The 22,760-nt window shown below is 32.1% G+C and overlaps 3 protein-coding genes and 1 pseudogene across 3 annotated transcripts; 3 read left to right on the top strand and 1 right to left on the bottom strand.

The window, feature by feature from the left end:
• Window positions 1–386: 386 nt before the first annotated feature.
• LOC114372098 lies at window positions 387–8,039 on the bottom strand. The gene is made up of 7 exons (XM_028329497.1): window positions 7,301–8,039; window positions 6,106–6,879; window positions 4,131–4,483; window positions 2,540–2,751; window positions 1,419–1,675; window positions 1,155–1,333; window positions 387–1,032 (listed from the first exon to the last, which is right to left on the bottom strand). Exons 1-7 carry the CDS (start codon window positions 7,575–7,577, stop codon window positions 949–951), a joined length of 2,136 nt encoding a protein of 711 aa, XP_028185298.1. The 5' UTR covers window positions 7,578–8,039; the 3' UTR covers window positions 387–948.
• A 4,215-nt stretch (window positions 8,040–12,254) lies between these two features.
• On the top strand, window positions 12,255–14,931 carry LOC114370824 (annotated as a pseudogene).
• A 1,990-nt stretch (window positions 14,932–16,921) lies between these two features.
• LOC114369443 (gibberellin-regulated protein 2-like) lies at window positions 16,922–19,464 on the top strand. The gene is made up of 3 exons (XM_028326677.1): window positions 16,922–17,095; window positions 18,069–18,117; window positions 19,205–19,464. Exons 1-3 carry the CDS (start codon window positions 17,036–17,038, stop codon window positions 19,384–19,386), a joined length of 291 nt encoding a protein of 96 aa, XP_028182478.1. The 5' UTR covers window positions 16,922–17,035; the 3' UTR covers window positions 19,387–19,464.
• Window positions 19,465–20,209: 745 nt separating this feature from the next.
• Window positions 20,210–22,365, top strand: LOC114369419 (gibberellin-regulated protein 2-like). The gene is made up of 3 exons (XM_028326653.1): window positions 20,210–20,824; window positions 21,608–21,656; window positions 21,842–22,365. Exons 1-3 carry the CDS (start codon window positions 20,765–20,767, stop codon window positions 22,021–22,023), a joined length of 291 nt encoding a protein of 96 aa, XP_028182454.1. The 5' UTR covers window positions 20,210–20,764; the 3' UTR covers window positions 22,024–22,365.
• The last annotated feature ends 395 nt before the right edge of the window (window positions 22,366–22,760 follow it).

A 22,760-nucleotide genomic window follows, 5' to 3' on the forward strand; every position in this document is an offset into this window, starting at 1 on the left:
AAAGAATGACTCATATTTAAGATAAATTAAAGGTACGAATTTATTTTGTTTGTAATTGAATTCTAACTTAATAAAACGAATTTTTTGCAAGAAAAATAAAGTTTAGGAATCAATCGCTATTGAAATTAAATCCTTATATGCCTATTTACAAAAAAAAGAAGCAATCAATATAATATTAAAATTCAAGACATTTATTTATTAAAAGAATAAAGTTAAATAATTGAAATAAAACTAAAGTCAAATAAATTATTAGAGGTATAAAGTTTAAGAAAATTAAATTCTCTTCTCTATAAAGAAATGGAGAGATGCAAAGTGCAAACTAAGACTATCTGCATGGCACCAAGTAGTAACCCAAAAACAAGGGAAGATAGAGAGAAGGTGGAAAATTTGGGGAGGGAAAGAGTTTGAATTAGGCATTAGTAGAAAGTGGTACACATTTAATTTAACAACTCATCCGTGCTAGTATAATGAAATATTTAAGTAATAAAATCAATAAGAATCACGAGACAGATTTCTAACGTATGAATGGCCTATCAAAAATTTCTACATACAAACAATCCCAATTTAGAGAGGAAATACGAGCTGGGGCCATAGTCGTGGAAGTGATGGTGAGGGAGCTTTGCTTGTCTCCCCAGGCATAAATGAATTATGTCACTAATGGATGGATACAAGAGAAGGGGATATGATTAAAAGCATAACCACAAAATTATGTTTCCATGGATGACACAGCAGCACTGTAGTAGATCATACTTTGAGAAACACTTCACTTCACTTCCATGGTAAACACCTGTGCTGAAGCATAAGTCACTGAATCATCAAGTGAATTGTGACAAACTCTGCAGCAGATGGCCAGCAGGGAATCACAACTTCAACAGATATAGAAAAGACTCGTGACCAAGTACATCATATCAAGCTCAATAGCAATAAAAATGTTAATAAAAACTCGCGTTATTCTGGTGTTTTTTGACGATTTATCCTCTTCTCATCCAACCTATGATGGAACAACTTGGCTATGTGCCTTCTTTCACAGTCCTGGACATAAAAAGACAAGAAAAACCATTAAATGCTACTTTCCTCACTACCACTAGAGCATCTACTGTTACAACGCAACTCAAAGAAATTATCTACATGTAGCTGTGTTTAAGATTCCTCACCTTGAACATATTCAGATGAAAAGGTTTGTCTGGATTCATCCTTCTCAGCTTCTGATAAGTATGTGCAAAACTCAGCTGATCACGAGGGGTAAACCGGTCAACCTCATTGAACCAAAGACAGGAAAACAAATTTGACATCGGAGTGTGTGCTCTGATAATAAAAGAACCTTCGGGTACATCTGTCAAAAGATATTAAGTCATTTCAGTACATTTGATCAACAAGTTTGAAGAATTGACAGAAAATAAATCCTTAACAGAACATACTGCTTGGAAGAAGTTTGTTGGGATCTGATGCATCAAATCTTTCCAGTCCATCGGCCCGGTAAAATGCAAATTGTTCATCTATGACTGTATGATTATACTTGTTCAATTTCTTGTTCTGTGCTACTTCTTCCCACACGCAATGCCGATCGTAGTGATTGGATATTGCAAATTCATAACCCTTTCGCCACAAAAAGTACTCCAAGATAAGTAAAGGATCAAGCTGCAGCCGTAACTTGCTATCCAACCAAATCGAATACCTGAAAAGAAATTTGAAAGAAAAAAAAAGTCATATATAGAACACATAAGAAAATGTAAAAAATAAAATTGTATACAAAATGACAGTAAGTAACTAAATAATCAACTTATAACAAAGAAAATCAATAAGAAACCTATCTAAAGATTTCAGATACCCATGTACAGAACACTACATAAAAATGGATTTGTAATTTTGTTAATCCCCAGTGAAATAAGGACTTGACTGCTCCAAAAAACAAGATTCTAAAATTAGGAAATGCACAAAGATTCATTTTCTAAGTCAGTTTAGGCTAGAAAGGTTGGGGAACTTAAAGAATCAATAAAATTTAAGCATTAATTGTAAATTTGTAATTACATACCAAGGCAGTCTGGAATTTTCATAGAAACACCTCCAACTTTTAAAACATTGGAATACACAGTAGCATCCCCAAGTATAATGAACCCATAAATCCAAGTATATTCAAGCAAAAAATCATTAATCAAAATAGACATAATCCTCTACATAAATCTCTTTCATCATTCAATCCCATCAAGGATTCATTCATCATGCAATAACCTTTTAGCTTTGTGCAAGTATAAGGTACTTCCTCAGTAGTAAAACCTAACAGTTACATCTATACTACTGTCACACTCTTTAGTTTCTACTTTACCTTCCAACTTCCAACACTAACAGTAACAGTTTGGTCTACATACATAGTAAAGAATCAAATGTCAAAACCATCTAAATCAATTTTTCACCATTTTATCTTTTAGTGATACATCAAATACATATCTGTCTTGGTGTTTAATGCCACTTAGCAGTTACCATGATTAAAGCATACTCTGGCAAATTCAAAAGAACACATGTTTTATCATATCAGTCTCACCTTGCAAAAGGAAAAAGTCGATGCGGCAATAGCTTAGGTATTTTGCCCACTCTCCGCATATCATCATAGGGTAGATTCTTCACTACCACTAATTTCCAAAAACCAATGAAACCCATTCTATCAGGCACATGACCTTCTGAAGAAAGGGTCCGTATTGTAACTTCATCAGTAAACATCACAAAGCAGACATTCTTCCTTGACAATCGAGTCACCTGAAATCATGATGACTTATATCAATGCAATTAAACATGTTTTGTGGTAATTACATCAAAAGTTTATGGTTAGCCACATGTAAGAAGCTTTGTCCTTAAGATTTCATTAGTTCTAACAAACAACTTTCAAAACCAAAACACTCAATGCTAATAAAAAAAAAATCAATTTTGGGAAAGATAAGTAATTATTATATCAGTTGGTGATGCTTAAAATATTCCTGGAGTGAGGATAAAATCTTTTGTACCTTAAAACTAGGCGATTTACAAATTTGGAGTATGAGAGTATCCATTTTTTCCCATCTGTGAAGCCCAGCATCTAATACCCAACTCTTACAGGGAAACCTATTTTTCTCCTACTGCATGTTAAGTGTTGCTAAATGTTAATGCTGAATGCCTTTCAGTTTCTGCAAGCAATTATAGCATTCCAATCAATTTCCAAAAATCTGCTTATTATCTTATTGTTGAAAAATTCATGTGTCTTTGTTGGCCTATGATAAGAAACTTGGGAGGACCACACCACAAAAGTTATTCGTTAGAGTTGGAGAGCTCAGGGCCTTATATTATATCCACACTAGAATCCCATACTTCCAATGTGGGATTCTATACCTTGAAATGGGATCCTAACATCCCACCACACATTGCAGCCTTGGAGCCTATGCAGGCCAGCTGTGCACTTTCCCTTTTATTAGTTTTGGGCTAGCATTGTAATGCCAGTGTCGCCATCCACACCATTTGTTTGCAGTTGGACATATGGTGAAAAACTATTGATACAAAATTACCAATTGATAAGAACATTAGGAGAACCACACTGCAATAGTTAGCCGTTATAGTTGGACTGTTGGAGAGTCCAAGGCCATATACACCTCACACTAAAATCCCAGACTTCCAACATGGAACTCAAGTCCCATACCTTGCAATTGGATCCCAACAGCTTACTACAGAATCCTCAAAAGTCAAAACAATGTTTAGCCCAGAAGTTAAGGACAGAACCTACTAATTACAACCTATGACCTATCATGTCAAATGTCAGGACCAGCGAAATTCCTTGGGGAGGAATAATCCAAGCAACAAACACAGGCATATGCTTAAAACCATGCCAAAACACAAACAGTTGGTGTCCAATTCCTACAGACTACAGAGACATTTGGGCAATCTTATAATAAAAAATCACAACAGATTTAGATCAGAATAATTATAGATGCAGCACAGAGAATAAAACATTGTCATTTTTATGTGAATGGAACTTGGAATAAATATTTTACTAAACCAACAAAAAATTAATATTTTACTGGAAAATTCACACATGATTTTTCACCTCCGAAGCCCAAAAATCTCTCCAAGCCCACAAACTGAAATAAAAGATAAAGTAGACGAATTACCGTTTTGGTGGTTGGGGTCCTCAAGCGATCAGAATTTCCAAATATGCATGAAATCACAGCAATGTGGCACCTGCTGATGTAATTTGCATCATCTTCTGTCAAGTCAAATCCAGTGCTTTGAAACCCTTCAGGACCTTTAACAAAACCACAGTTTATTTGCTGGTCACGTGCCAAAAATGAACTTTCTCTCTCTTCTAAGCTCTGATGACCAGCAAATCTGGGCACCCATTGTTCATCTCCCTGGGGCTTCTCTTCTGTCTCTGTGTACTGTAAGTTAAATCTTGAAAATTTTCGACTTTCTAGTGGTTCTACAAGCTGTGAAGTCGAGTTTAACAATTTCATATCACAGGATCCTGTAAAATAGATAATATGTCAAAAAGAGCTTCTTTCTTTTCTTCGTTTTATACTTTAGAGGAAAAAATGGAGATATCATGAACAAAACCACCTCTAGGAGTGTTTGGAAAATCTAAAAGTGGCCTTAAAACAGACTAAAATAAAACCAATTAGATATAGCTATGTAAAATTGGAACTATATTAATTTGTCTAAAAAGTGGTTTTAAATCAATTTTAAGAACGTAATTTAGTAAATTTTGTCAAACTTAGTTATATGAGAAAAAAAGGTGACAGCAGGAAGTGAAAAGAAAAAACTAATCTAATCACACATAAATCATATTTGTACACATTCCTATGCAATCAATTTAAACCAGAGATCTATTTAAATAAGAAAAACATCATAGTTTTTAAATATTGTATAATACTTAACAAGTTAGAAACCATCTTGATTAGACCTCTTAGAATGTGGGTTTGACCCTAACTCAACCCTACAAAACTGGCTTGTAAGGTGAGGATTGCCCCCAACTTATACACTCTATCTTGACACTATCTCTAGCCGATATAGGACTTGGGTTTTTCCCAATACACATCCTCATGCTTAGCACTCTTGGACTTGGTGTGTGGATAATATGGTAGGTGGCCCGTAAGTGGATCTAAGATAGACTCTGATACCATTTTAGAATGTGGGTTTTCGTATCAGAGCTGTGTGATCTTGTTCAAACACACATTCAGTAAACCTTGTATATATAAGACCAATTTATCTGTTATTTTTAATATAATGAACATGCCGTCCTGTCCTCAAAATATTGCACATGTAAGATATAATTTAAACTTGTGTTCGCCTGTGATTTCATTTTAACTTCCATATCTAGATAATCATCTCCTGCTTGACAGACTAGAAATGAAAGAAATCATAAACACTTCTTATAAAGGCACTAATAAATAGAGTATTCGCATGTTTTGTCTTTAGACTTCAAATAGACCCAGAAACTTGCCACTTTTCTACTGATAATCAGCCTAAAATATTTGCCTCCAGTGTTCAGATGGAGTGATCAACAAATTCAGAACCACTACATTAGTAGACCATGAGTATTACATTAATTTAATAGTACATAGTACATCATAAGCTGAAGATTAGACAAATAATCAATGGACCAATATTCGCTGTAGCTCACCAAATGGCATAAAGCAGGTAATCAATGAAGCAGAAGAACAATTGTGGAAGCATAATACAAATTCACTTACAAAATTTGTAACCACTGAACCAAATAATAAGAATTCAAACCAACTATAATTGAAGACTGTTCCATTTTTAATCAGAACAGTTGACCAATTATTTCAGCATATTTTGATATATAACTCAAGGTAGTTTATGATGCTGCCACACTCTAATTCTACGGTTGAACAAATCCAAGAAATGAGATGTATTTCGACTAAAAAGATTCCAAGTATTCACTGGTTTGGAGATAAATCACTTCCAATTGTAAAGTTCAATGGTTCAGTCAAGTCCCATGCAAGTAATATGGGTAACAAATAAATAGTGATAATGAATACGGATACAAATAACTTTTGAAAGGAATTCAATACAACATATATAACTTGCATGATCTACTAAAAAACCATCAGAAAGAATGAAATTCACCTGAAAATTTGTGTCGTTTGGCTTTCTTCTTTGTTTCAGGATGTGATTTTCTAATTGATTGTCCATTAGAATGATTTGCATGTTTAGAATTTGTTTTTCCATCATGAGAATTTTTTTTATTCAAGGAAGATGCCTCTTCAACATCTTCAGAAGTAACATCATCATCGTTTTCCTCATCAAAAGAATCATTAGATGATTTCTGTTTCTGAACCTCATTGTCCAAGCTTAGCACACTGGAATTAGAATGTTTTGCTCTCATATTTTTGCTATCACCAGAATCTTCCATTTGAGCATCATGAAAATCAAAAAAATCATCATATTCATCATCAATATCATCAGCTGCATTCTTCTTTTCCAGATCGGTATCATGCAACACTTTCCCATCATCTTCAGTTGAGTGTCCCAAATTCTTCAAAGAAGCCTCATATTCTGCCTCATACCTTTTCAACTCATGACGTCCAGCTTCATTATACAAGCCATCACCTCTCCGCTTTAAACCATCCTGAGAAGACTTTGTATCGTGGTCCGTCTTTACAGAAGCATCATCTTCAGCATTTTCATCTTCAGGATCCTTACTTGTCTGCTCCATCATATCCTCGTCGTAATCACCATCCCTTCTCCTATCATCCCTATCCCAATATCTCGAATCCCGGCCATGTCCCCCAGAGCCATGCCCAAAGTCAAGGACTTTCTTCCTCTGTATCCGTGGTACATTTGTAAGAAAATCAGAATCACTCTTTAAATCATCACTATCATCGCCATTGTTACTTATTTCTGCAACCAAAGATTGACAATCTTAAAAACCCAGGAAAAAAAAAAACCTAATCTAGAAAATAGTAACAACAAAATGAACTATGGTGATGAAGCAAAAACAAACATTTGGTCACCGACACAACAAATGAAACCATAGAACTCAATCTATTACTTCCCCAAATAAACCTAGCCCCAATTCAACCAACTGAAAAACCCAAACTAAAACATGAAACAAGAAAAATCACAGATTCAAAAACTCTGTCCCACTCAGCAACTCTCCCCCACCCCGGCAATCAAACTAGAAGCCACACTCAAGTTCATGCAAAAGCCACAATGTTGACTCACATACGTGCTCAAGAACCCCAAAAAAACAAAGGCATTGTGATCAAAGAAAGAAATAAATAAAGAGAAGGAAAAAGACTAATTGAAAGCAGAACTTCACCGTCTCTAGAAATGTAAGAGAACACGAGCAAAGTGACGACAAGTACGAGCAAGAGGAAAACGAGGATTGCCGCCACCGAAAGGTGCGTGGCCCTGTCGGATCGCGCCGATCGCCGGAGCCGCGGCTGCTTGAGGGCTGCGCAACCGCGAATCCCGACGGCGACGTGATCGCCAGCGCCGTTGGTGTGGTGCAGATCTCTCACCCCAAACCTCTCCATTCCCGATTGCCTCTGCTGAGCCATACCATAACAATGATTCACAGTTTCACACACACCCATACGCTGTTTTTTTTTTTTTTTCTCTCTCTCTCTCTAACAAGCACCACTTACCCACGTGCTCGTTTTCCTCAAAGATTCAAACTTGGATACTTTGGTGTGATGGGGTGGTGTGGATTTCGGTGGGTGTGAGGTGAAGAAGAGTGTGAAGCAAGCGATGGAAGACGAAGCTTGATTTGTGTGTTTTTTTATTATGAGAAGAAAAAAAAATGGTTGAGTTTTCAATTTTTTATTGATGCAAACAAAAATGAATATATATGAATGAGCAAGCAGAGGAAGAGTAAATAAGAGAGAGAAAGGGAGGCCGGCGACGGCGTGCCGCCGGGGACTTGGGCGGAAACGGGTTTTATTTTTCCCCTGAAATAAGAGGCCAATAAAGGGTATAATCTTTTAATGATTGGGATTCAAAGATTGATATACCAGAGAGAAATATGTGTGATTTGATTAATCTGTTAATTATTAGTAATTGTTTGTTCGGTTCAATTAAATATATTGTGTTTTGATCTAGTTTTAGAAGAAGATCTCACATAGTAGAACAATTTCTAGTTTCGGAAAATAGATCGTGGTTTAATTTTTTTAATCATGGTTTGGTTTGATCCAGTTTTGGAAGATCTCGCATAATAAAGTTTTATTTGATTAAACAAAGATGAATTTTAGTTGCGGAAAGAGAAGGGATTTTACTCTACTCAAATCTTGAAAATGATGTAAAATAATAAATGAAGCAACTCCTGGAAAGCATCATTTTCCTTAAAAATAAAAAGATATGACGTACCATACGCGATAAATAATTTTAACATAATACTGTCACGAGTAATGTCATTTATTGTTATTTAAAAATATTCCATTCGTCAAGTTTAAACTTTAAAGTACAAAATGTATTACCGACGGTGTAATAAAAAAATATTACTAACGTAGGTAGATCAAGTTAATAAAGATTAGTCTCCTAAAAAAGTTTAATAAAGATTAGACTCGTATATTTATATTATAAGAGCATGAATTTATTAAATCTTGTGAAAACTTTGTTGATAAACAATTTTACATGGTCTACATAAATTTTTGAAACCTAACTCATCTAATTTTTTTAATAAAAAAAAATTATTAAATCTTTGGATTTAGTACTAATAAAAAAGATTTGGGTTGTTCTAACAAATATATTTCTCTTTTTTATATACATATAAGAAAATATAATTGATAAATCATTATTTGATTATATTTGAATTCCAATTTTTATCTTATTTTATCTTGTTTTTAACTTCACTTTATTACTAGAGCTTATAGATACATGTTAAGTGTAAATAATTCAGCATGAAAGTGGATAAAGTGATAAAAGAACCAAAAGATAGAAGAAAAGTAAATTTTTGAGCATTTTCAATGAGCATGTCCTTCCTGTGCTAGGCTTGCATGTCAAGCTATTCCAACATGGTCTATGCCAATTTCTTAAGAATTTTCTCAATCAGCGTCACGCATTTAAGCACAATCATGTTGACCTAACATCATTTGTATTACTTAAGAGCCAAATTTGGAAATTAACGTCACAAGTTTTTCAAAGTTATTCAATTGATTGTGTTGTTTTATTGTTTTCTCTTCTATGTTGAAATTGATGACTCCATTCATAGTTAATGATGTCTTAATGGTCATCTACTCATAATTAACTGACATGTAAAATGATAGGGTTTATAAAACTTGCATGAATAAATTGGTGGCATGAATTCATTTTTACAAACTTCTATGTAATTCATCCTTAACCCTATATTAAGTCTCAAATGATCAATTGAGGATTAATTTAAGAAGAGTATTTTCATACCTTGACCATAGGCTACCATTAAATTAAGAGGTAATAGGCAATTGATTGTTAACCAAGGATTCTTGATTGTAGTAGGAATTAGAGGAAAAACGAGTAGATGCAAACTCATAATTCAAGTTTATCTCTACGCATACATCTCTTTCTTAGAAACTATTATTTATCTTTAATTTATTTCTTTGACATAATTGATAAACAATTCCTAACTCAAGATAAAAACCCAAATTATTTAGTTTATGTGATTTGAATTATTTAATAACACAATCAGTCTCTTTGTAGGGTACGATAACAGAACTTTTGAGTTCACGATACTATTGCATGAGGTTCTTACTCTTGTGCGAGCATATTGTTTTCATCACTAACTAATATCTTAGAACATTGATTAAAGAATCAATAAATATAATTCTTTCACTAACAAGTTACATTAAAAAAAGATTTATTGATATATTTTCTAATAATGTGTCCATTTATTTAAACATCAAAAAATTATTAAAAAATATGATATTTCAATAACTAAATAGCAATTGCTTTTTAAAAATAAAAAAAAGCAAGAAACTACTTTTTTTTATAAAAAAAAATTTAGATAAGCACACAAAATAGAATTCTATTTTGTTTAAAAAGTATTTTATTTAAAAAATCTTAAAAAATAGGCCCAAAATAATTTATGCTTTTGATTCTTTATCATTATCCTAAGGATTATTGGTTAACATCACCCTAACCAAGTACCATAATCATTATCTTCTCATCTTCTAACCAACAATCTCATGAACAACATCACATATTCACCCTAGGTCTCAAACTAAGAACACGTTGAAGCTCATCATAAATCACATAGACTTCTTACTTTTTATAAACATAAATGATAATCAAAATAAAATTTTAAAAATATAATATATCAAAATAAATAAAAAAACTAAAATATAAATGAACAAAAAGTAATATTTAACCTTCATAAGAACTTGAAAAGTTTGTTTAAGCTAGAAAAGACTTGTTCAAAAAATACATATTTAGAGATTGAGTCTAAAGAGACTTGTTAAAGATAATAGTTAGTCCAAGAGATGTGTAAAATAAATACTTGACTTTAAAACATATTTTAATTTATAGATAAAAATTAACATCATAGGTATTGTTTTGTTTAAAATCGACAAAAAAAGTTAAAATTATTTGAGAGAGAAGATACCAGTGGTACCAAAAACAAACGACACAAGTCAAAAGTTGATTATGCTATATTTAGATCATAACAAGATCAAATATTTGATAACCTACTTTGACTCCAAACAATATTATATCTCCATACTAATTGGAACTGCAACAACAATTTCCTCTTCCAATATCCTGCTTACATTTATGTGCCCCTCACCCATATGAATTAGTCACCACTTTAAACTTGCTGTCATTTAGCAAACTAACCCCACGTGCATAGGTGAATCTCCATATCCCAGACTATAATCATCAAATTGTAAGCCAACTTGTGATGATCAATCCTCACCACCAAAACAAGCCACTATATTACTTGTCCACATAGCAAAAGAATAATGAAAACCAGGGTGCTTATTATGAAGCCAAAACCAAGTGACCAGGGTGCTTATTATGAAGCCAAAACCAAGTGTGGAATTTAATATCTTCAACCAGAGCAGCCATATCAAGTTGGATTTGTCTAAAAATGCAATCATTTCTACACTTCCAAATACAATAAGTGACTGCACTCCACAATACCTGAAAGAATTGATAATCACGACCATTCTATGCCAACCTCATGAACATGTTGAAATGAGACTCAAGAGATCCTGGAAAAACTGATAACGAAGATGGGGATAGCCAGGAAAAACAGACCGTCCATACTTGCCACACCACTAGGCACGTGAGGAAAAGATGTTGAACTGACTCACTATGAAGCTGACATAAACAACAAAGAGAATCTTGATGATTAGCGATGATATTCCTGTGTAAAAGATTTTCCTTTGTTGCCAAACGATCCTCAGGAATCTCACAATAGGAACGCTACTTTGTTGGGAATCTTTATTTGCCATAACAAGGAGAATAAATCTGAAGGTGGCAAAGTTCCAGCATCTTCAATTACCAACTTGTATGCCGATTTTGTGGTATACTCCCCGAGGGGCAGCTTTTCCAAATCCAAGAATCCAATCCATTCCTTTGTACCTATACAAGATTTAAAAGTAAAATTTAATTGATGTATTAGTTCATTTTCCCACTCGAAAGTCACCCTTCTCCAATTAAACTCCCAATTCCACCTATCCTCCCGCCACATCCCCATATCACCAATAACATCTTTATTATTTGATAGAAGATATAGTCTAGGAAAACTATGAACCAAACAATTATAACCATTCATCCAACCAAAATCTTGTTTTTTCTCTGCTACCTACTTTCCAATCAATTCCTTCATCAAACCATCTCGCTCTCCCATTACCACCACAAATTTTCTTCAAATCCTTCCACCACAAGGATTTCGGCAAAAGCTCACCCTCCCTCAAAAGCCCATGCCAACTATCATATTTTGATTTTAACACCTCACACCACAAACTACCCTCTTCATGAAAAAGTGACCACCTCCATTTCCCTAATAAGGCCTCTTTAAAATCTTTCAAATTCTTTACTCCTAGCCCACCCCTTTTCTTACTCTTGCAAATATCCTTCCGACTCACCCAAATAATTTTTTATTTGCCTCATTCCCTTCCCACAAAAATTTCCTTTGAATCCCCACTAAGGCAGAGTGAAAGCTCTACAATTCAACATGTCTTTGAATCCCCACTAAATTTCCTTTGAATTTGCTTTTTTTGGGTGTCATTGATTTTTTGTGACTCTTTTAAAGAGTTGACTTTGCTTTAATCTTAACGGTGTAGCGTAGGTGGGAGAAATTGTTTTTGCTTTTCACTTTCTTATCTCTTCCATGTTGCAATTTACTATTGTTTACTATAATCAGATATTTATGTGTTATTTTGCTAGTGCAGGGATGCTAGGAAAGCGGTAGAATTCCCCTTTACTTACTATTGATTCTGCAGCACAGTTTTGCTATTGCAAGGTAAATGCATTTTATAACATCTTTCTTTTTTTTTTTTTGGCTAGTTTTATGTGTATGTTTGCTAGGAAACGGTTGGTTAAATTTATCTGGGATGATGGATAAAACAAAATTTAGATTTAGATTTCTCTTTATGGGTCTTTCAAGGGAGAGATTGAAAACGGTTTTGTAAAAAGTTAAGAATGGATGTTAATCAGTAAAAAGTGTGTTATAATTAGGAAGTTTTGGGGGATTCTTTTGTTCTGTCATCAGTAAAAATGTAAGTAGTAATGATGTAGGCAAGTATAGAAGACAGCTTCTTTCAATTTTTGCCAGGACAAAACTTAGATGCAGTTCTATACGCATTTTTGGTGCTGTTCTTCAATCGAAATTCTCCGTGAAATAAAGATTTGCATTAAAGGTTAACATAGATTACTAAAGTGAAACTCCAATTCTGATTGGAGAACAACACCAAAAGCACCTAAGAAACTGTATGTAAGTTTTCTCCAGCTGGTTATTGTGTATCTGTATGTGTTTGCTTGATATTGCCATGTGGAAATGGGAGAGAAGTCGATTGATGGAAAATGCTTGCCGTTGGCAAGTCAAGGGTGTAAAGTTTGCCATCTTTGCTTTGGATAGGACTATGTTAGCCTTTTCATTGTCCATAATCCATGAAGCTGGCTGAATGATGGGTGTCTCACTGTTTTCGGATGGTTATTTATTCAGAGAATGGGTACTACTTTATGCTATAAACCAAAGAGTGGATTCTATTTGGTCCTAATTCCTAAAAGAGGAATCCGTCAGTATGCATTCATTCTATCATCATGGAGATTTTGTATTGAATAGTGTGCTGACATGTTTGACTTCCCATAAGGCGAATTTTGATATCCAGATGTCTTTCTTCTAGGATTGAAGTGTATAAGAATGCTTTCATGGTTTGGCACTTTTGTTGGTGGAATTTCAGGCTTTGCACAAAATGCTTAGATTACCCAACATATGTTACATTTCTTACTCCCTGTCGTATAACGGCTAGCAAGGAACTTTATTTCATATTTTGCACATTCAGAAATAGATCAAGATCCAGAACTGAAAATCCAAGACTTTGAAATGTTGTTAGAGAATACTAGTCTTTTCACAACTTAATTATTAATATCAGTTTTTAAAATATTCTGTGTAGGAGCTTCAGAAAAGTAAAATTCACTGTTCTTTGTTCTATGGCGTCTCATCCTCATCTTGCTTCTTTAAGAGTTAAATATCAGAGTTGAAGGCCTAAGTATTGAGCTCCCATATTTTATTTTATTTTTTAAAATTTATACACTGTATATCTGAACCTTTCTTAAACTGTACAAAAGTCATGTTTTGACAATTCTCCTTGAGTTACAACAGTGTAGACGTTTGAATTTAGCTACGGGGCAGTTGGGCTATTTATTCTGTCTTCACAGACAATATTATTACGCATTCATAAAATGTATTTCAACTTACATTTCTGTGTTTTTTATCCTAAACTTGTGTAAAAGTTTCATACACAAGGCTAATAATGGTTGTCCGAGTCTGAAAATTGTAATGATCATGCAGGCTGATATTGCTGCTGCATCATCAAGTATTCCACTGCCAAATATCAGATTTTCTAGTAGATTTTCGCCAAGTGTAGCAACAGCAACATGGACCTCAAATCTTCCTCCCAAACAATGGATATTGCACTCAACTGCACAGATAGAAGATATAATCACAAGTAGTTAGGATCAAAGTATGTGGGAAGCTTGTAAACAAGCTCTTTCTGCATTTAACTTCAGTGATGAAGAAAAGGACTAGATACTTGGAAAAGCATTTGGTCTTATTCATTCCCCTTATTGGAGAGAAGAACGTAATAAGGAAGTTTTGAAATTCAAGACCGTAAATGGAATATTAGACTACATGAGGAGTTTAAATCTTTCTGATAATGATCTGTCCAAGTTGCTTAAAAAGTTTCCAGAAGTTCTTGGATGTAATTTGGAGGAAGAGTTGAAAGGTAATGTAAAGATCCTGGAGGAGCAGTGGAGTATTAAGGGAAATTCTCTTAGGAAACTTCTCCTTAGAAATCCAAAAGTTTTGGGTTACAATATTGATTGTAAGGGAGACTATATTGCACCATGCACTAGATGCTGGGCTCGCTTCTAGATGATTGAATGAGATGTATCTTTTTGCAAACTGTTTAACTGCTGCACAATTTCTTTGTTCATTCATACACACTCTTCAACTTAAATAGAAGGCAGAGTTGTATGTGAAGAAAGGTTCTCATTTTCTTGGATGCAAAGTGGCAAGAAATACTAATTTATTCTCAAGTTACAGAGGTTGATTTTGCAATTATGATTATTGCTGTAGTATCCAGACCATGGAATGAAGTAAATCTTAATATTTGATCTTATCTTGATATAATTGTAACTATAATGCAGATCTCCTCTCCCTATGAAAGGGAATATATTAGAATAAAATAAAATGATTATAGGTCTTTGTTGTTTGTATTGCTTAAGGTGAAATAAAATGGTACATGGTGTAAGGCATTTCATTCTGTTTCATGCCTCTCTTTTTCTTTTCTTCCAATGGTATTAGGTGGATTTTTTTTTTTTTATCTTTGTTTTCATTCTCATGATAATATTTGCAAATAATGGATGGTAACTTAATTTTATTTCCTTTTTATTTTGATTTTATTCATAATTAAATATTAAAAGATAGCATAAAGGGAATGGTTTACAACTTTTTTTTTGTCAGCAGGGTTGTCACGTTTAATTTGTGTAAAAAGAATATATTTGCAACATAGATAAAGAACTAAAAGAAGTGATAAAAGAAGCATATTCTCTAACATTTTTTAATATATTTCATTTATTATTTCAATCTTAAAAACTATAAAATCACAAGTGAGATTTATTAAATGGAATATATTCCATTCATCTTTCAAGCTTAAAAAATTGGCACATACAATGCACAAACCAAACTGAAACCTTGCATGCAGATTTCGTTGGGTCATAGCATCCGCTGTTTTTTTGCAATCCAAACACATCATCAATCACGGCACATCTTTGAGGGAGAACATTTATTTATACCAAACTTTTCGTACAGGGAGCATAATTTAATTAGCTGCATTGACGTAACTCTTTCATTCAATTCTTTTGAGTTTTTCGGTGCATATATGCATGTTGGCCTTATAAATCTGCTCTTGAGAGTTTGCAGTAAACTTCCCTAATTCCAAAAGCTACTTTGGGCACGGTGACTAGGATTTGTCATATACTATATAGTAAGTTATTTCGATTCTTCAGTGTAATTGGTTATATTCATTTATTTGATTTTTCTTAATTTGTATATTTTTTCTTATTATATAACATTATCATGTTAGTAATATGAAGCAATCTATTAAAAAAAAGTAATATGAGGCAATCTAAATCCTATTTAAAGTGTATCATGTGACTCTACACGTGTGATTGCTTGGGCGTTTAATTAACATTTTGCTCCATTCATGCATGATTAACAATTAGCATTCAATATATATATATATATTCTAATATATTTATATGGGGTGATGTAGTTGATAGATAATATTTTTTTAAAATACATGATTAAGAATTTGATTGTCATTCTTATGTGTGTATCTATATATATATGTTAGGAAATATATGTCTCTTAGATTAATTTTCATAGGTCTGGAATACCTGGGCACCGAAATAATTAGCATTCTTATCTCTGTCCACAGAATAATACATTGAATCGGTTAGGCTTTGTTCAAACATGATGCTATTAAACCCCAACAAGTATCGAAAGGGTATTCAAATAACAAAAGAATGATCATTTATCAATAAATCAAATTTGAAAACAGGAACCAACATTAGGATTGGTGGGATCTAATTCAACTCCTAAAACTAGTTGAATTGGTTAATTGCCTAAGTCGTGACAAATAACATTTTTTTGCCATTATATATATTCTACTAATGTAAAATCTTAAGAATAATATTATGAGGAAAATTCTAATGAATGCTCTTAGAACAGTATTTTTTGGTATTAAATAAAATATTTTAAATGTTCTCCGATACCTTCAAAGTGTTTATTATAGTAATTTTGATATTTAGGCTTTACATTCGGTAAAGACAAACTAGAATTCGGTGTCAAAGTTATAATGTCATTTTTCTTCATAGTTGTCCTATTGTGACGACAAGTGTTACCTAGCATAGTGGCCTTATAATACTCCAGGCTTTTTAATGTTTTATATATTGAACTAAAATGCAAGTCTATATGTACAAGAGAGGGCGGCGTTGTAATAATTAATTATTAAAATAAATTCCACTTAAGGTAAATACATTAGCCAATAGGTTTCTATGTCCTCAGACAAAGGCAAACAAAAAGCTCAGGTAATATATCATAATTTACTTAATCTTATTCGTTCACGGCTAGAAAATTAAACTTTCCAAGTGCATTCATATGAATCGGGTTGTTTGTTGGGGATCACATTATCTTATAGCTAGAACCTGTTCTTTGAAAAATGACCTTTTTTTTCCCTTATAAATATTTATGATCGAGAGCCTCAAAGCTTCAGTCACAGAATTATCTCTGTCACTGTCTCTTTGTCTTAAAACCTTTGTTTTGCTTGTGATTCAAGAAAGCAGGTAATTAGCTATGGCCCTCACTAGAAGCACAGTGGTATTGGCTCTTCTCTGCTTCATCCTTATACAAGAGGTAATTAATTACAGTAGTGTTCATTCATGATGTGTTTTTTATTATCTATCTAGTTCATGGTGAGTTTTTCCTGGATTATTGGCCATTATATTATTCCCCCATCTTTTTTCATTTTTCTTGTAAGAAAACATAATTTTGATGACAAAAATGAGGCAAGTACAAGATGTACAAAGTTCGGCAAATACTAATGTTTTGTTACAATAGCCTGATTAATAAATAACACCATCATCATGAGATAGAAATAAAAAAAGGTCCCTCACATACCAAAGATAGAATGCATATTATAACAATTAAAATACACTCCCACCATGTTTGACACATTAAAAAACCAAAAAACTCCTAGATAAAGCATGTAGCCTGTGAAGCCTTTCCAGACAACTTTAAAATGCATAGCAGAGGATGACACTTGTTTTTTATTATCAACCTTTCCAAATAACTTTCGTGTATACTTTACAAGAACTATTCCAACTTGTTAGAGCGAGCTTTCCTCCTGCAAAATGTACAAGCAACACTCCCTCTAGAATTTTATGAAACATGCTATATATGATGATTAGAATTTACTGATAAGAAATAAGCACATGCTGCAAGTGATTTCTTATATAGCACGTGGTAACACAACATGACAACAAACAAATTCCAGCAGCCATTATATTACTCTAAATGCAGTGATCAACCCACCCACATGACAAATTTCCAAACCTACAACATATAGCATAACATTGTTTAAATTTCTTGACAGCAAGCAAATTTCTTGTATACGGTTGGTATTTATGTGGAAAAGTCGTTAATTCAATGTTGTCTTATTTATTTGCTTTTTACTGATCTCCTGTCTTTCTTGATCTTGCCTAGCTCGACAGAACTTTTGAACCTTTCAAGTATAGTACTCAGTTTGCTGATTTTCTGACTGGTAAAAAAAATTAAAAGATTGCTAATTTTATCTTTTCCATTTTTCTTAATTATGGAAAATTTTCAGTTGGGGATCTATGGTGGAGATTCGCACAGGGTTGCTTCCAATAAGATAGGTAAGATTGAGAGTAATATTTTACATATTCTGAGCATTTTATTGTTTGAAGTTTAATTTGTTAGTTTACTGATGATAAAGTATGTTTAAATGGATCAATTAAACCAAAATTAATCTAGTAATTAGTCGGTATAATATATATATATATATATATATATATATATATATATATATATATATATATGTATATATTTGGATTTAATTTCTCCACTAAAATAATAGTTTGCTTTTAAAAAATAAAGAAGATTGTAACAAATCTATAACTTAATATATTTTACTTTAAATCAACTAAATCATTAATTATCTAATAATAATTAAAACAATTGTTTATATATGAATCGGTTAATAGCCTAATGAATCATTGAAAAGGGCTAAAAAAGAGATAAATTTTAATTTATATTTTTCAAAATTGAATAATAATATTAATTTAATGTAATTAAACTGCGTTTGAATAATCTAAGGATATATATTGTTTTATAGAAAAGAGAAGGGGGAATATTTGTTTTTAAATTTAGAAAGTTATATGTTAATAAAACAAATAAAAGTTTGGTACATTTTTTTAAAGAAAAAGATTAGGACATTAAATTTATGTCAATATATTATTTTAGTTTAAAAATGATCAAATTGCAGAATATTTATTAGAAATGAAAATTTTTCCTCTTCTCTATTTTCGTCTAAAATCAAACTCCTGAAAACATACAATAATTGATTGAAATACAATTTTATTCTATATAATATAACCTGCGAGTTCTATACAATTGGACTCACAATTCTTGTTTATACAATTATTAGTGATTATAAGTAACTAAAAATTGTGCTAAAAAAAACTAACTAAACATTTGATCGCTCAACAAAAAACACACTAAACATTTGATCGAGTAATTAATTATCTGGAAAGCAATTCATTAATTAAAAAACAATTTTATATGTGATATATATAAATTCTACTATTGATAATCTTTTGATCACTTATTGAACAACAATTTTGAACTTTTATGTCCGTGTAAATTTATTCTCTTTGACTTAATCATCCCAACTTAGGGAACAACTATATAGTATATGCTTATATATGAATATATATGATGCAGATTGTGTTGGAAAGTGCAATTACAGGTGCAGCAAGGCTGGGAGGAACGTAATGTGCCTAAGGGCATGCAATGCTTGCTGCCAGAGGTGCAACTGCGTGCCACCAGGCACTTCTGGTAACCGAGATTTGTGTCCTTGCTATGCTAGACTCACCACACATGGAGGACATCTCAAGTGCCCATGAACAACATAATTTATGTAGCTGATGAGTGTATGAGGCTATAGCAAACTAGTATTAAATATTCAAAATATTCATCAGTTATCACCATATATATATATATATATATATATATATATATATATATATAATATGATTAAGTAATTATGTAAAAACATTTTACATTATTATTACATGTCTTATTTTTCTTTTATATATTTTGCTGATGTAAAATATATCTTAGTATAATATTTCTCCGTCTAAAAATAAGCATTATTTTAGGTTATTTTTATACAAATTAATAAATAAATGGAAGAGATAATTAGTTTTACAAAACTGAACTTGTTAAATAGATATAAAAGAATAGTATTAATATTAGATTAAAATATTAAAGTAATATTTATTAGGAGTATTAATAAAAATGGGTTAGATATAACATTTATTTTGGAACAAATTATTTTTTCAAATATGACACTTATTCTTGAAATTATGAGAAAAGAAATATAATGAGTGTTCTTAGAATTGAAACATTGGTTAATTAAAGAAATAAAAGATATATTTAATGAAAACAACATATTTATTGAAACATAACATATCACCAACAAATATTGTTAGTTTGAATAAAGCTAAAATTAGATCTTGTTGATACTTCACACTAATAATTAATGTGATGACAAAAACAACATATCATCAATATTTATCTTTTAACAATTAAAAATATTTATTGAAATATATTAAATACTCTCCAATACCCTTATAGTACTCCTATTTAAGAATCATATATTGGTCTTGTAAAGAAAAAAGGGACTCGTATATTAGTGCAACTTTACCAAACTACTAATAAATTATTTAGGGTTATACATTCAGTGAAGACAAATTAGAATTCAATGTCAAAGTTATAATGTCATTTTTCTTCATAGTTGTCCTATTGTGACTACAAGTGTGTTACCTAGCATAGTGGGCGTTATATTTAAGATTTTAAGGCTTTTCAATGCTTTATTGAACTAAAATCATGCATGGCCATGAAGAAAAGGGCGGTGTTGTAATAATTAATTATTAAAATAAATTCCATTAATGGTAAATACCTTACCCATGCCAATATGTTTCTGTGTCCTCGGACAAAGGCAAACAAATATTTCAGGCAAATTAATAACATAGATAATTTGCTTAGTCACATTCATTCACGTACGGCTAGAAAACTTTCAAAGTGTGCATGCATATGAATCGGGTAGTTTGTTGGGGATCACGTTTTCTTGCTACAGGTGTAACCTGTACTCTGAGAAATTACCTTTCTTTTCCCATATAAATAATAGTGATGAGAGCTTCATGGCTTCAGACCCAGAATTATATCTGTCACTCTCTCTTTGTCTTAAAACCTTTGTTTTTGCTTTGCCACTAATTAACTATGGCCATCTCAAAAAGCACAGTGGTCGTAGTTATTCTCTGCTTCATCCTTATACAAGAGGTATAAAGTAGTTCATTCATACCTCCACCAAAAAAAAGTGGTTCATTCAAATTATGTGTTTTTCATTGTTATATATGTTCCTATGTTTTTATGATATCTATATATCTATCCAGTTCATGATGAGTTTTTCTTGGATTAATTTCCTCCATTATTTTATTTCCGATTCATGCAACTTTTCATTAATTTTTCTTATAAGACAAAACTATTATTGAGAAAAAGGAGGCAAAACCAGTATACTAATGATTTGTTGCAATAGCCTAATAAGCTACACGCCTATATATATGACTAGAATTTTCTGACATGAAATAAACACCTGCAAGTGATTTCTTATAGCCTGGTATGTAACAGAACATGGCAACAGACAAATTTCAGCAGCCATTACTATAAATGATCAACGACCCTCCCATGAAACCTTTCCAAAAACCAACATATATCATACCAACCAGCCAAAAGACCAAAATCATTCAGGGAACAAATTTTTCATATGTCATGAAATCTTGAATTATAATCTTGGTATGATTTTAATTTCCGAAAACGTTTTTCATGTATACTACTGTTATTTAATTTATGCGGAATAGCTATGAATTCAGTGTTGTTTATTTTTTTACTTTTTACCCTCCTATCTTTCTCTTGACCTTGCCTAGCTCGACAGAACTTAAATTTGAACCTTTCTACTATAGTATATTGTTGCTATTTTTCTGACTGATATATATATATATATATATATATGAAGATTGCTAATATTCTCTTTTCCATTTTTCTTCTTTGTGGAAAAAATTTCAGTTGGGGATCTATGGTGAAGATCCACACATGGATGCTGCCAAGAAGATAGGTAAGATTGAGAGTAATATAATAATATATAATTGGATTTTGTGTTATATATAAATTGTAATGTTCTTTTCACTTATTCAAAGAAAATTTTGAACTTTTATGCCCTTTTATTCTCTTTCACAATCTTCCCAACTTGGGTGAAGAATTATGCTTATGTATGAATTTAATTATATATATATGGTGCAGATTGCGGTGGCAAGTGCAATTCCAGGTGCAGTAAGGCTAGGAGGCAAAAAATGTGCATTAGGGCATGCAATAGTTGCTGCAAGAAGTGCAGGTGCGTGCCACCCGGCACTTCTGGGAACCGAGATTTGTGCCCTTGCTATGCTAGACTCACCACACATGGAGGAAAGCTCAAGTGCCCATGAAATGATGACTCGATCAGAGACGTCTAGCTAAGACTAGCACCATATGCATGCATGCAGTTAAATAAATGCAATTAATAATATTTTGTCTGAACGTAACTACGTGGTAATATGGTCGTCGATCGAGGAATGAGGCACCGAGGGAAGAACATAGATAGCACCAAATTAACGAGCTCCTTGGCCAGCAAAGTGGGAAAATGGATGACTAAGATCTTGATGTTGTTTTTAATTTTTATGCTGCACTATATTTCCTTTATCATATATATATATATATATATATATATATATGATAAAGCGAATGTATGATGTTAATTTGAGGCTTAATAATAATGTTAGTCAATGTTAGTACTAGTTTGCTTCTTTAATTAGCATAAAAATTTCCTTTATCATATATATATATATAAATAAGTTTGATTTTGTGCATATATCCTCTCTAATATTTATTTTTTTTAAAATGATATCGTATACTTTTTAAAATAAAAAATTATAAATTATTGTAAATACAATTTTTTTACTTATATATCTAGTCATGCAATAATGTGCCTTGAATAAATAATTTAAATAAATACTTACTGGCCACTGATAATAAATAAATAAATACTTACTCAAGTCTCTTCTAATATTTTTTTTCTTACGTTTCAAAAACAATAGTACTTTTTTTAAGTATATCTTTTCTAATACTTACATCTAAGGTTTGTTGACAATTTTTATTATCAAGACTTGATGAAGAGTGCTAAACA

The sequence above is a fragment of the Glycine soja genome, chromosome 10 (assembly GCF_004193775.1).
Source record: "Glycine soja cultivar W05 chromosome 10, ASM419377v2, whole genome shotgun sequence".
Lineage (NCBI taxonomy): Eukaryota > Viridiplantae > Streptophyta > Magnoliopsida > Fabales > Fabaceae > Glycine > Glycine soja.